This window comes from Oncorhynchus tshawytscha, linkage group LG20, assembly GCF_018296145.1.
Source record: "Oncorhynchus tshawytscha isolate Ot180627B linkage group LG20, Otsh_v2.0, whole genome shotgun sequence".
In the NCBI taxonomy this organism is placed as follows: Eukaryota; Metazoa; Chordata; class Actinopteri; order Salmoniformes; family Salmonidae; genus Oncorhynchus; species Oncorhynchus tshawytscha.
Window position 1 is genome coordinate 6,890,453 of NC_056448.1, and position 13,236 is coordinate 6,903,688.

Below are 13,236 nucleotides of genomic sequence, written 5' to 3' on the forward strand. Positions count from 1 at the left end.
GTGGTTATATTATATTTTAACCACTATATTTTAAGAATGTGAAATGTATATATTGGTTCAAAAACTATAGTATCTAGCTTACTGACGGTATCAAATCTAGTTCACCTTACGAAAGGTGTGCGACCAAGCTTTAATTTCCTGACTGATGTCTTGAGATGTTGCTTCAATATAGATGTCACTTCAAAGTAGATGTCCTAACCAACTTGCCAAAACTATAGTTTGTTAACAAGAAATTTGTGGAGTGGTTGAAAAACGAGTTTTAATGTCTCAGACCTAAGTGTATGTAAACTTCTGACTTCAACTGTTGCACATCATCTAAGACAAGTATAGCCACAGTGTTGTGTTCATGTCTCAAACCAGAACGAGAAGTAAAACAAATTCTTAGCAGAGAGTTGGCCAGGGTCTCTAAACGTTTGGCAAGGCAAGATAGCTTGAAAATTGGACGTTAGTTGTTCAAGTCAGAAGGCTCTTCGCCTTTATGTAGGGGGAGGACTTGTGCCATTGTCCAGTCTGCAATAAGTGGGTCAAACCACAGCAGCAAAAAGGGATCAAGTGAGTCAGCCCTAGTGAATTTTTATTACATTGATCTTCAATAAGGCACTTAGTACATCATAGACATCAAATGGTTGAAAAGACAATGAGGAATGTGGATCTGGGAATGTATCGTTCTTTGCAAACTGGCTCGATGTGAGCAAAGGACTCCCTCTACTGAAATCTGAGTTTTCAGAAGCTATTTCTCCAAATAGGTGGCCCGCTGAGGAAAAGTGGTTATTAAAAGCACCACAAATGCCCATCTTAGAGGCTGTCATAAAATGCTACGGTAATAAGGGGGTGGAGTTTTGTTTCAGAGATTTGACTACCTTCCAGAAGGCAGCTGGATTCCCACTATTCTCAGATCCAAAGTTCAAGAAGTATGTTGATTTTGCTTTTCTAACCAGGGATAGACATCTATTTCTCAAGTGTCTGAAAGGACTGCCAGTCAGACATATAATCAGTCAGCCTTAGTCCAAGCTCTTGTCATTTCTCTGATAGTTTATAGGTAAACCAAGGTAAACCAAGCTCTATCCTTTATCCTTAGTTTATTAACCAGTCCATGCTTATCTGAAATTGAGTTGAGCAAATAAGTAAATCAATTTACAATCAAAACTCCCCATTCACATAATCCCAGAACACACAAGAATTGCTGCTAATTTAAATTCATATAATTTCTCTTTGTAATAAGGTGTCACGACTTCCGTCGAAGTCGGTCCCTCTCCTTGTCCGGGCGGTGTTCGGCGGTCGACGTCACCGCCTTCTAGCCATCACTGATCCATTTTAAATTTCCATTGGTCTTGTCTTCCTTCACACTTGTTTCCAATCCCATCAATTACATGTTGTTTATTTTACCCTCTGTTTCCCCTCATGTCCTTGTCGGAGATTGTTTGATTGTATGTTTGTGTATTATGAGCGGCGGGTGAGCGCCTCTACCATCTGAGGCAGAAGACAAGGAGCGCCCTGGAGTTTAGGACCCTGGCTGCCGGCGCAGGATGGAAACACAGGGCCCTGATCGACCACGACCGCTGCAGTCTGCGCGAGGAACGTCCGTCGGCAGCTGGCCTGCAGATTCACCACCCTCACTTTCGACCAGCTGGTGGACCTGTCCATCCGGCTGGACAACCTGTGCTGGCTACTCGTGGACGTCCAGATCGGGGTCTGTTGGTTCCATCCTCCCACACCCCCTCTCCGATACCCATGGAGCTGGGAGAGGCGGTGTGCTGGGAGACCAGAGGGGGTTTCCGCTCGTGCACCATCTGTGGCCGCAGAGGTCAGACTGCTGGTCGGTGCCGGGTTGGTTCCTCTGGGAGTCAAGGCAACAGGCAGGGTGCTCTGGCGTCACCCCAGGTGTGCTGGCATCATTCTCACCCAGAGTCCTCTGTTGCACATATGTTTGTGTCTGTCACTTTTCCTGAGTTTTCCCCACATTCCCAGCATAAGGCGCTCATAGATTCAGGCGCGGCTGGGAATTTCATTGATAGAGCGTTAGCTCATAGTTTAGGGACCCCCATTGTACCCGTGGATGTGTCCTTCCCTGGTTAACGCCTGAGATAGTCGACCATTAGGGTCAGGGTTAATTTGGGTGGTCACTGCTCCTTTGGGCATGGTGATGCAAGGAGGTCACACTGAGAAAATGTGTCTTTTCCTTATTGACTCTCCTGTGTTTCCCGTGGTGCTGGGCCACCCTGGTTAGCTTGTCATAACCCCACTGTTTCTTGGCCACAGAGGGCTCTCACGGGGTGGTCGCGAGAGTGCTCAGGTAGGTGTTTCCGTTGGTGCTACTACGGTGGAGAGTCATTCCCCCTGAATATGCAGATTTGGCTCTCGCCTTCTCTAAAAAGAAGGCGACTCAATTACCACCTCATCGACGGGGCGATTGTGCGATAGATCTCCTGGTAGACGCTGCACTTCCCAGGAGTCACGTGTATCCCCTCTCACAGGCGGCGACGGAGACTATGGAAACATATGTCTCCGAATCCCTGCGTCAGGGGTACATTCGGTCCTCCACTTCACCCGTCTCCTCGAGTTTCTTTTATATGAAGAAGGAGGGAGGTCTGTGTCTGTGTATTGACTATCGGGGTCTAAATCAGATCACGGTGAGGTATATTTACCCGCTACAGCTCATAGCCACAGATATAGAGTCAATGCACGGGGCGCGCTTCTTCACCAAACTAGATCTCAGGAGCGCTTACAACCTGGTGTGTATCCGGGAGGGAGACGAGTGGAAGATGGCTTTCAGTACCACCTCTGGGCACTATGAGTATTTCGTCATGCCTTACGTGTTGATGAATGCGCCATCAGTCTTCCAAGCTTATGTAGACGAGATTTTCAGGGACCTGCACTGGCAGGGTGTGGTGGTGTATATTGATGACATTTTGGTATACTCCGCTACACGCGGCAAGCATGTGTCCCTGGTGCGCAGAGTGCTTGGTCGTCTGTTGGAGCATGACCTGTACGTCAAGGCTGAGAAATGCCTGTTCTTCCAACAGTCTGTCTCCTTCTTAGGGTACCGCAATTCCACTTCAGGGGTGGAGATGGAGAGTGACTGCATTGCAGTCATGCGTAATTGGCTGACTCCCACCACGGTAAAGGAGTTGCAGCGATTCTTAGAGTTTGCCAATTACTACCGGAGGTTTATCTGGGGTTTTGGTCAGGTTGCGGCTCCCATTACTTCACTGCTGAAAGGGGGCCAGGTGCGCTTGCAGTGGACGGCTGAGGCGGACAGGGCTTTCAGTCACCTGAGGGCTTTGTTTACCTCTGCTCCCACGCTGGCCCACCCGGATCCCTCTTTGGCGTTCATAGTGGAGGTGGATGAGTCCGAGGCTGGGATAGGAGCTGTGCTCTCTCAGCGCTCGGGTACCCCACCGACGCTCCGCCCTTGCGCCTTCTTCTCGAAGAAGCTCAGCCTGGCAGAGCGAAACTATGACGTGGGGGACCGGGAGTTGTTGGCTGTCGTCAAGGCCCTGAAGGCGTGGAGACATTGGCTTGAGGTGGCTAGACACCCTTTTCTCATCTGGACTGATAACCACAATCTGGAGTACATCCGGGCAGCGAGGAGACTGAACCCTCGCCAGGAAAGGTGGGACATGTTTTTCACCCATTTTGTATTTACCCTTTCTTACAGACCAGGCTCCCAGAATGTTAAGGCAGACACATTGTCCCGGCTGTGTGACACAGAGGAGCGGGCCATGGATCCCACTCCCATACTCCCGCCTCTTGTTTGGTGGCGCCGGTAGTGTGGGAGATGGACGCAGACATTGAGCGGGCATCACGTGCAGAGCGCGCTCTCCCTCAGGGTCCAGCTGGGTGTCTACGTTCCGTCTGCGGTCCTCGACCGGCTGATCTATTGGGCTCACACGTCACCTTCCTCTGGTCATCCTGGGATCGGTCGGACGGTGCGCTGTCTTAGTAGGAAGTACTGGTGGCCCAGTTTAGCTAAGGATGTGAGGGTTTATGTTTCCTCCTGTTCGGCGTGCGCCCAGTGCAAGGCTCCTAGACACCTGCCCAGAGGTAAGTTATAACCCTTACCCGTTCCACAACGGCCATGGTCGCACTTGTCGGTGGATTTCCTAACCGATCTTCCACCTTCACAGGGTAACACCACGATCCTGGTCGTTGGATCCTTTTTCTAAGTCCTGTCTTCTCCTCCCTTTGCCCGGTCTCCCTAAGGCCCTGCAAACTGCGGAGGCCCTGTTTACACACGTTTTCCGGCACTACGGGGTGCCTGAGGATATAGTGTCTGATCGGGGTCCCCAGTTCACGTCAAGGGTCTGGAAGGCGTTCATGGGAACGTCTGAGGGTCTCGTTCAGCCTTACCTCAGGTTTTCACCCTGAGAGTAACGGGCAGGTGAAGATAGTTAAGCAGGACTCGCTCCGTCACTCCTCCACTAACCTTTCTCTCTTCCAGTGTGTATTGGGGTATCAGCTGGTTCTGGCTCCTTGGCATCAGTCAGACCGAGGCTCCTGCGGTGGACGACTGGTTCCGGCGCACGGAGGAAACATGAGACACCGCCCATGTCCACCTTCAGCGCGCTGTACTGCGCCAGAAAGTTGGCGCAGATCATCACCGCAGTGAGGCCCCGGTGTTTGCACCGGAGGACAGGGTCTGGCTCTCGACCCGAAACCTGCCCCTCCGCCAGCCCTGTCGAAAGCTGGGTATGCTGTTTGTGGGGCTATTTCAAGTCCTGAGTAGATTGAACGGGGTATGTTACAGGTTACAGCTTCCCCCCGATTACCGCATTAACCCCTCGTTCCATGTGTCTCTCCTCAGGCCGGTGGTGGTTTGCCCACTCCAGGAGTCTGAGGTACGGGAGGTTCCTCCACCCCCTCTGAACATCGAGGGGGCCCCGGCGTACTCCGTTCGTTCCATACTGGATTCAAGACGTCGGGCGAGGGGCCTTCAGTACCTCGTGGACTGGGAGGGGTATGGTCCTGGGGAGAGATGCTGGGTTTCCTGTGGAGGACGTGTTGAATCCTTCCATGCTGCGAGATTTCCATCCGGATCGCCCTGTGCTTCGCCTTCCGGGAGCCGCGTGTCGGGGGTACTGTCACGACTTCCGCCGAAGTCGGTCCCTCTCCTTGTTCGGGCGGTGTTCTGCGGTCGACGTCACTGACCTTCTAGCCATCACTGATCCATTTTCCATTGGTTTGGTCTTGTCTTCCTTCACACCTGGTTCTAATCCCATCAATTACATGTTGTGTATTTAACCCTCAGTTTCCCCTCATGTCCTTGTCGGAGATTGTTTGATTGTATGTTTGTGGATTATGTGTTGGTGCGTGACGGGTTTTGTACCCACTTTTTATTATTTTGTATATTGGTTTTGAAGTTTTGTAAAGCATGATTAAATGACTCCGTTTATACCAAGTTCGATTCTCCTTCGCCTGACTTCCCTTCCACCAACCCATTATATAATACGAGGCTGAGATTTAGGGAGCTTTTCATCTCTCATGCAGGCAACGGGACAATGGTCACTGAACACATTAGCAAAAATTCCCTTGGCTGTATACTTATGAGGGGCGTTTGTCAAAATAATATTTTTCAGGGTCTGTAGCCCTTTCCCGCAGTCAATGACCAAAAACTCCCCCTTTGGCCTTATGGGTGGAATGTTATTAATATGTTTCACTATTTCATAATTAATAAAGATTATTTAAAAATACTGGCAAAAATCTGGTGTTTTTCTATATCAAAAAGTGTAGTTATTTTTTTGTATTTTGTGATGTATGTAAAGTGTAATATTTGGATGAAAATTAAATAAATGTCAACACTATATCTGACATGGTACAGGTGGTACATTTCTTAAGCCCATAACAATGTGTGTGAGCAGGGGCCCTGCCAGGGATTTTGGGCCCAAAGATATCACATTGGGCCCCACCACCACAGGCCACACCAACCCTGCGCAATTGCTGTAACCACACACTTCCAAAACCCAATCGACCCATTCAAAGCTTTAAATAACTCTACCTTCACAGGCTTGCAACTCTCTTGTTGTCCAATATTTACTGTACGATATTTACTGACAGTGAGCTGGGAAAATATAGCATTGTGCAGATATCCATGCAACATTCTGCATACAGTGGAATTCACAATTTGATGCAAGACTGATACCCTTTATTAGAAATGTGCTAAAGGACATTTTTTACAGTCTAAATATAATTGTAATGGTAAAATTCTCTTAACATTAATGAATAACTTAAAATAAATATAACTTAAATATACATTACTTCAATTAAAATACATTATCATTATCATCAATAGAATGATATAACAAACTAAAATAGAAAAATAAAAAAGATTTTGAAATACAGTGGGGCAAAAAAGTATTTAGTCAGCCACCAATTGTGCATGTTCTCCCACTTAAAAAGATGAGAGAGGCCTGTAATTTTCATCATCGGTACCCTTCAACTATGACAGACTTTTAATTTAGGATTTTTAATGAATTTATTTGCAAATTATGGTGGAAAATAAGTATTTGGTCAATAACAAACGTTTATCTCAATACTTTGTTATATACCCTTTGTTGGCAATGACAGAGGTCAAACGTTTTCTGTAAGTCTTCACAAGGTTTTCACACACTGTTGCTGGTATTTTGGCCCATTCCTCCATGAAGATCTCCTCTAGAGCAGTGATGTTTTGGGGCTGTTGCTGGGCAACACGGACTTTCAACTCCCTCCAAAGATTTTCTATGGGGTTGAGATCTGGAGACTGGCTAGGCCACTCCAGGACCTTGACCCAGAATATTGCAGTTGTGTATCACCACCATGTCAGTAAAGAAACATATTTCAGTCTGCATCAAAGCCATGGAGCCATACCTTGGCCATATGACTTGAAGGTACTATTTTAACTTTGGCTGTCACTAAATGCTTCAAACTGTCCAGCATCCAATAGACTATTGGCTTTTTTGTTTCATATAATGATCATTATGTGGATAAATAATTACAGTGTTTGAATTCTTATCATTGAAGAGGATTTAATCATTTTTCTTTTTTTCATAATAATAAAAACAAATGTATTCCCACGGACCCCATGCAATTATGCCAAATGACATGGCATTCAACACAATGCTGCTCACCTTCTTCAGTTGGGAGTAGGGCTGGTTCAGGGGTATGGGGATGGGGAGACAGGGCTGGTTCAGGGGTATGGGGATGGGGAGACAGGGCTGCTCAGCCTGAAGCTGCACCTGTTGGGCCTGGCACCATGCAGGGGCAGGAACAAATTATTTAGTATGAATAGCTTGCTAAAGGTTTGCCTGCATTGATTAAATGTTGGCGAAAAGAGGAGCGAAATGTAAACACCCAGAATTTTCTGTGAAGGAATTAAGTAACTAATGTTAGGGGAGCAAAAGTAGCCTATTTCACTATGGACTAAGCGAACAGGTTCATTTCCACCACTCACTGACTACACCCACCTTTCTTTGAGAACAATTGGCATACTGTAGCCCTTTCTTTATCTCTCCTGTCTTTCTTTTCTTTCTTTTCATCTTTGGAACCTGATGTCCTAATACATTTTTAAGGCCCCAGTCAGTCACAGGCCCTTAGAATCATCCTAAAGCCCCCCCACAAATAGATATATTGTCTAGAACTGTACAAATGGGCCTATGCCTAGAGCTGGTACGTGGCCTAAAACAAGCTGGTTACATGTTGCGGGCTTGCAGTATGATGATAATACTGATAATTTATGGTTGGGCACTGGGCCTGAAATAATTAAATGCTTGTTTGTATTTCAGAGTTCCAAACAGTTATTTAAAATCCTGTTTCAGCTGGTCTGAGCTAGCCATCCCAATGTCATTAGATCCCACATGGACTACGACAGCTATAGCCCCCATGTTCTTGCGTAAAACGATAGGAAGCAGCCTGTGTCCGAGCTTCAGGATAGCACAATGTTTTTGCATTGGGAACGAAGATGTTTCTCACATTAGAGCTGCCGATGATAACGGATGGTGAGAGATGTATTTGTATTTATTATGGATCCCCATTAGCTGATCTACTCTTCCTGGGGTCCAGCAAAATTAAGGCAGTAATACAATTTTAAAAACATTACAATACATTCACAACAGATTTCACAACACATTATGTGTGTGTCCTCAGACCACCACTCTACTACCACATATCTACAACACAAAATGCATGTGTACGTGTGTGTATAGTGCATATGTTATCGTGTGTGTCTGTGCATGTGTTTGTGTCTCTTCACAGTCCCCGCTGTTCCATAAGGTTTATTTTTATCTGTTTTTTAAATAACATTTTACTGCTTGCATGAGTTACTTGATGTGGAATAGAGTTCCATGTAGTCATGGCTCTATGTAGTATTGTGCTCCTGCCATAGTCTGATCTGCTGCCATGTCTTCTGGTGGCATGTCTTGTGGGGTATGCATGGGTGTCCGAGCTGTGTGGCAGTAGTTCAAACAGACAGCTCGGTGCATTTAACATGTCAATACCTCTCATAAAAATACAAGTAGTGATGAAGTCAATCTCTCCTCCACTTTGAGCCAGGAGAGATTGACATGCATAATAGTAATGTTAGCTCTCTGTGTACATCCAAGGGTTAGCCGTGCTGCCCTGTTCTGAGCAAATTGCAATTGTCCCTCTTTGTGGCACCTGACCACACCACTGAACAGTAGTCCAGGTGTGACATAACTAGGGCCTGTAGGACCTGCCTTGTGGATAGTAAGAAGGCAGAGCAGCACTTTATTATGGACAGACTTCTCCCCATCTTAGCTACTGTTATATCAATATGTTTTGACCATGACAGTTTACAAACCAGGGTTACTCCAAGCAGCTTAGTCACCTCAACTTGCTCAATTTCCACATTATTCATTACGAGATTTAGTTGAGGTTTAGGGTTTAGTGAATGATTTGTTCCAATTCAGTTTCTGTAATAGCTGACGTGTAAAAGTGTTGAGTCATCCGCATACATAGACATGCCAGCTTTACATGCCAGTGGCATGTCGTTAGTAAAGATTGAAAATAGTAAGGTCCGTCAGTTTTTGTAAAAGAAAAAGAGAGACCCACACTAGGAGAAACCCACACTCAGATGCAATAATTGAATAACATAATATCCAATGTTTCGACAGACAAGCTGTCTTCATCAGGGTAAAATGGCAAACACTGCGGGTGACCAGTTTATATAGTATCAAAGGTGTCTCATCATGGCAGAGTGTGGCCTGATATCCTTGGTTAATTCTTAGATGTAAAAATAAATACAAAAAACATGAATGATAGCCTATGATCATAGATACAATTTGGCTAAATAGGCCTACAAACATTTACAATGAATAGCAAAATCACAATAATAACAGGAATGGTGTACTGTACGTTGAGACCAAAGGGAGCGAGGGTCTTTAAATTAAAGATCCAGGCAGCCTCTTGTTTAACAATAAATATATGATGTCCCCCCCTCTCCTAGGGAGACCTATGTGTGTGTCCTTTGACACTATATAAACTAGTGATCCACAGTGTTTGTCATTGACACACCATACCCGACCTTGTTTGATGTTTTTATTGTTACTGGTATTAGTTTTGAGGTTGCTTTGTCAAGTTGCTTTGACATTTGATCGCAATCAGGATTTTGCAAACTGCCAGATGGTGAAGCATGATTCCTCACTCCAGTGACTGCGTTTCCACTGCTCCAGAGTCCAATGGCGGCGAGCTTTACACCACTCCAGCCGATGCTTGGCAGTTTGACAGACGAATCTGGGTTTGGTGGATGCCAGGAGAACACTACCTGCTCAAATGCATAGTGCCAACTGTAAAGTTTGGTGGAGGAGGAATAATGGTCTGGGCTGTTTTTTATGATTCAGGCCCATTAGTTCCAGTGAAGGGAAATCTTAACGATGCAGCGTACAATAACATTGTAGATGATTCTGTGCATCTAACTTTGTGGCAACATTTTGGGGAAGACCCTTTCATGTTTCAGCAGTAACAATGCCCCTGTGCACTAAGCAAGGTCCATACAGAAATGGTTTTATATAAGCCTACAATTTCTTTATCTGAATCTCTGATATTCAATGAGATTTAAATCAATCAAATGTCTTTATTAAGCCCTGTTTACATCAGCAGACGTCACAAAGTGCTATACAGAAACCCAGACTAAAAACCCAATCAGCAAGTAATGTAGATGTAGAAGCACAGTGGCTAGGAAAAACTCCCTAGAAAGGCAGGAACCTAGGAAGAAACCTAGAGAGGTACTAGGCTTTGAGGGGCGGCCAGTCCTCTTCTGGCTGTGGAGATAGTACATGGCCATAAATGCCAGATTTTTCTTTAAGATGTTCAAACGAACAGCAGGGTCATTCAGAGGTCGAGTGTTCCATAGCGGCAGGCAGAACAGTTGAAACTGGAGTAGAAGCACGACCAGGTGGACGGGGGACAGCCAGGAGTCATCAGGCCAGGTAGTCCTGAGGCATGGTCCTAGGGCTTAGATCCTCCAGGAGGGGAGGGAGATATTGACTTTCCCCATGTCTCCTCTGTCCCAGGGAGTACAGGCCCAAGGAGAACGTGACCTTTTTAGAGAATGGGACAAGGGTCGCTGCCTACCAATGCAAGACCTTTGTGTTTCTGCCAGAGAGGTCAGTGGGTGATCCTGACATAGACATGATCACAACCATCAACATCCCAGCTGTGGTGAGTAAAAGTGTGTGTGTGTGTGTGTTTACACTGTTATGAGCTCTTATTTTTCTCTTCTAAAGCCAACTATCATGTTTAGTGTTGTGTATGTAGAGGTTTAACAGCTCCTAAGTTGAATTTCTTAATTTTTCGTTGTTTTCTCTTTTTTCTTGTTGTTATTTTAAGTAGTTGTTTTTTGGTCATTGTGTTTGACAATAAGTAATCTCTTTCCCCCCCTCTCTCTCTCTCTCTCTCTCTCGCGCGCTCTCTCTCTGTCTCCCCCTCTTATCTCTATCTATCTATCTCCCCTCTCTATCTTTCTCCCTCTATCTATCCTACACTCCCTCCCCCTCCCTCCTCTGCTCAGGCTGTGATGAACAAGGTAAAGGATAGCTTCTGGAAGAGTTCTTTGGTGTCTATCTGGATGAACTCCCTGCATGTGGGCATGTTCATGACGCACTCCGTCAATGAGCTTTTGTGGGGCTTCAAGGACCCTCTGCTCTCCCGCATACACACCATGAACCCTGAGATCGACGAGTACTTTGGCCTCATGTATAAGGTAGGTCAGGGAGTGAATACAAAATACAACATCTGACACACTCAACCCTTTTTAAGTTCTGTAAAGAACAATTTAAACTGTCTACGGTCCTTGATACCTGTTGTGTCTGCTGGTGGTTACCACTTTCACCTGAATATAAAATATTAGTATAATAAAATAATATTAATGGCCTTTTAGAATGATTTTCCTTCTCTTTTCCACTCTGTAGAAAAATGGAAGCAATGATGGTGAAGTTGTTTACCATACCGGGGAGGCTGACTCCATGGACTATGGCAAGATAGCCAGATTTAAAGGAGAAAGGTACATAGTGGCCATATTTGGGGAGTTTATCCCATTCTTCTCTGCAGATCCTCTCAAGCTCTGTCAGGTTGGATGGAGAGCATCGCTGCACAGCTATTTTTAGGTCTTTCCAAAGTTGTTAGTTCGGGTTCAAGTCCAGGCTCCGTCTGGCCACTCTACTATAAAGGCCTGATTGGTAGAGTGCTGCAGAGATGGTTGTCCTTCTGGAAGGTTCTCCCATCTCCACAGAGAAACTTTGGAGCTCTGTCAGAGTGACCATTGGGTTCTTGGTCACCTCCCTGACCAAGGCCGTTCTCCCCCGATGGCTCAGTTTGGCTGTGTAGCCAGCTCTAGGAAGAGCCTTGCTGGATCCAAACTTCTTCCCTTTAAGAATGATGGAGGCCACTGTGTTCTTGTGGACCTTCAATGATGCAAACATTTTGTGGTACACTTCCCCAGATCTGTGCCTCGACACAATCCTGTCTCTGAGCTCTACCCAACAGTTGCTTTAACCTCAGGGCTTGGTTTTTGCTCTGACATGCACTGTCAACTGTGGGAACCTATATAGACAGGTGTGTGCTGTTCCAAATCATGTTCAATCAATTTAATTTACCTCAGGTGGACTCCAATCAAGTTGTAGAAACATCTCAAGGATGATCAACAGAAACAGGATGCACCTGAACTCAATTTCGAATCTCATAGCAAAGGGTCTGAATACTTATGTAAATAAGGTATTTCTATTTTAATACATTATGGGGTATTTTGTGTAGATTAATGAGGATTTTTTTTATTTAATACATTTTAGAATAAGGCTGTATAACGTAACAAAATGTGGAAAAAGTCAAACGATTTGAATACTTTCTGAATGCACTGTCTTAAGATATTTCTTAAAAGTGTCAACAGTTTCTGAAGCTCTCAGATCCTCTGTAAGACTGTTCCAAAGGCCAGGACCATAATTAAGGCAGCCTCACCAAAAGTTTTGGTTCTGATCTTTGAAACAACTAAACGACCAGTGACAGAAGATCATGACATGTTTTCGGGTGCCATGCCGAACAGTGCATTAAAAATCAATAAAGCAATTTGTAAATCAACAGACCATCCTTCAAAAATCATTCTCAAAAGTTGACTGCTGGATCCTCATTAGTCAATTCTTTAGAGAAATAAATGTACAGCACTCCAAAAGATGCTGTGTTGTAACTGCCTCCTACAATACATACTGCACATCATCTTCCCTGAACACACACTGGACATTCTGTCCAAGATTTATATCTTTATTCTAATGATATGAAACCCATCATTGAGTAAGTGTAAAGGACTGGAACAGAACAGTCCATCTGTTTCCTAAGAACTTCTTCATACTGCCAGATAGTAACAGAAGACAGGGTTATGACCCAAATGGCACAATGTTCCCTATGTAGTGCACTACTTTTGATCAGAGCCCCTATGGCCATTTGGAATGCAGACTGCAGCACCAGAAATAGAGACTCCCCAGAGGGCCAGGGGCCAGAACCCAGAGCACAGTGCTGTGTGCTTGACACATCCTAGTACTTAGCCCAGTTGGAAAGGTCTCAATGAAGGCTTCCTGTTAGCTTTCTTCTAATGTAATAACAGACCTACCAGTATGTATCATGCAGCACCCTTTCCTTCCCCCTTTGATTAGATAAAGCACAAATGTTGATTAGCTTTCTTTGATGGGCGGCAGGGTAGCCTAGTGGTTAGAGCGTTGGACTAGTAACCGAAAGGTTGCAAGTTCAAATCCCCGAGCT

At 45.3% G+C, this 13,236-nt stretch overlaps 1 protein-coding gene across 1 annotated transcript in view; it reads left to right on the forward strand.

The window, feature by feature from the left end:
• Positions 1-13,236, forward strand: part of LOC112219619 (lysosome membrane protein 2) — a 59,665-nt gene that overhangs the window by 14,150 nt on the left and 32,279 nt on the right. Inside the window, 3 exon segments of the mRNA XM_024381028.2 lie at positions 10,503-10,650; positions 11,000-11,191; positions 11,400-11,491. Coding sequence (XP_024236796.2) covers positions 10,503-10,650; positions 11,000-11,191; positions 11,400-11,491 — 432 coding nt within the window.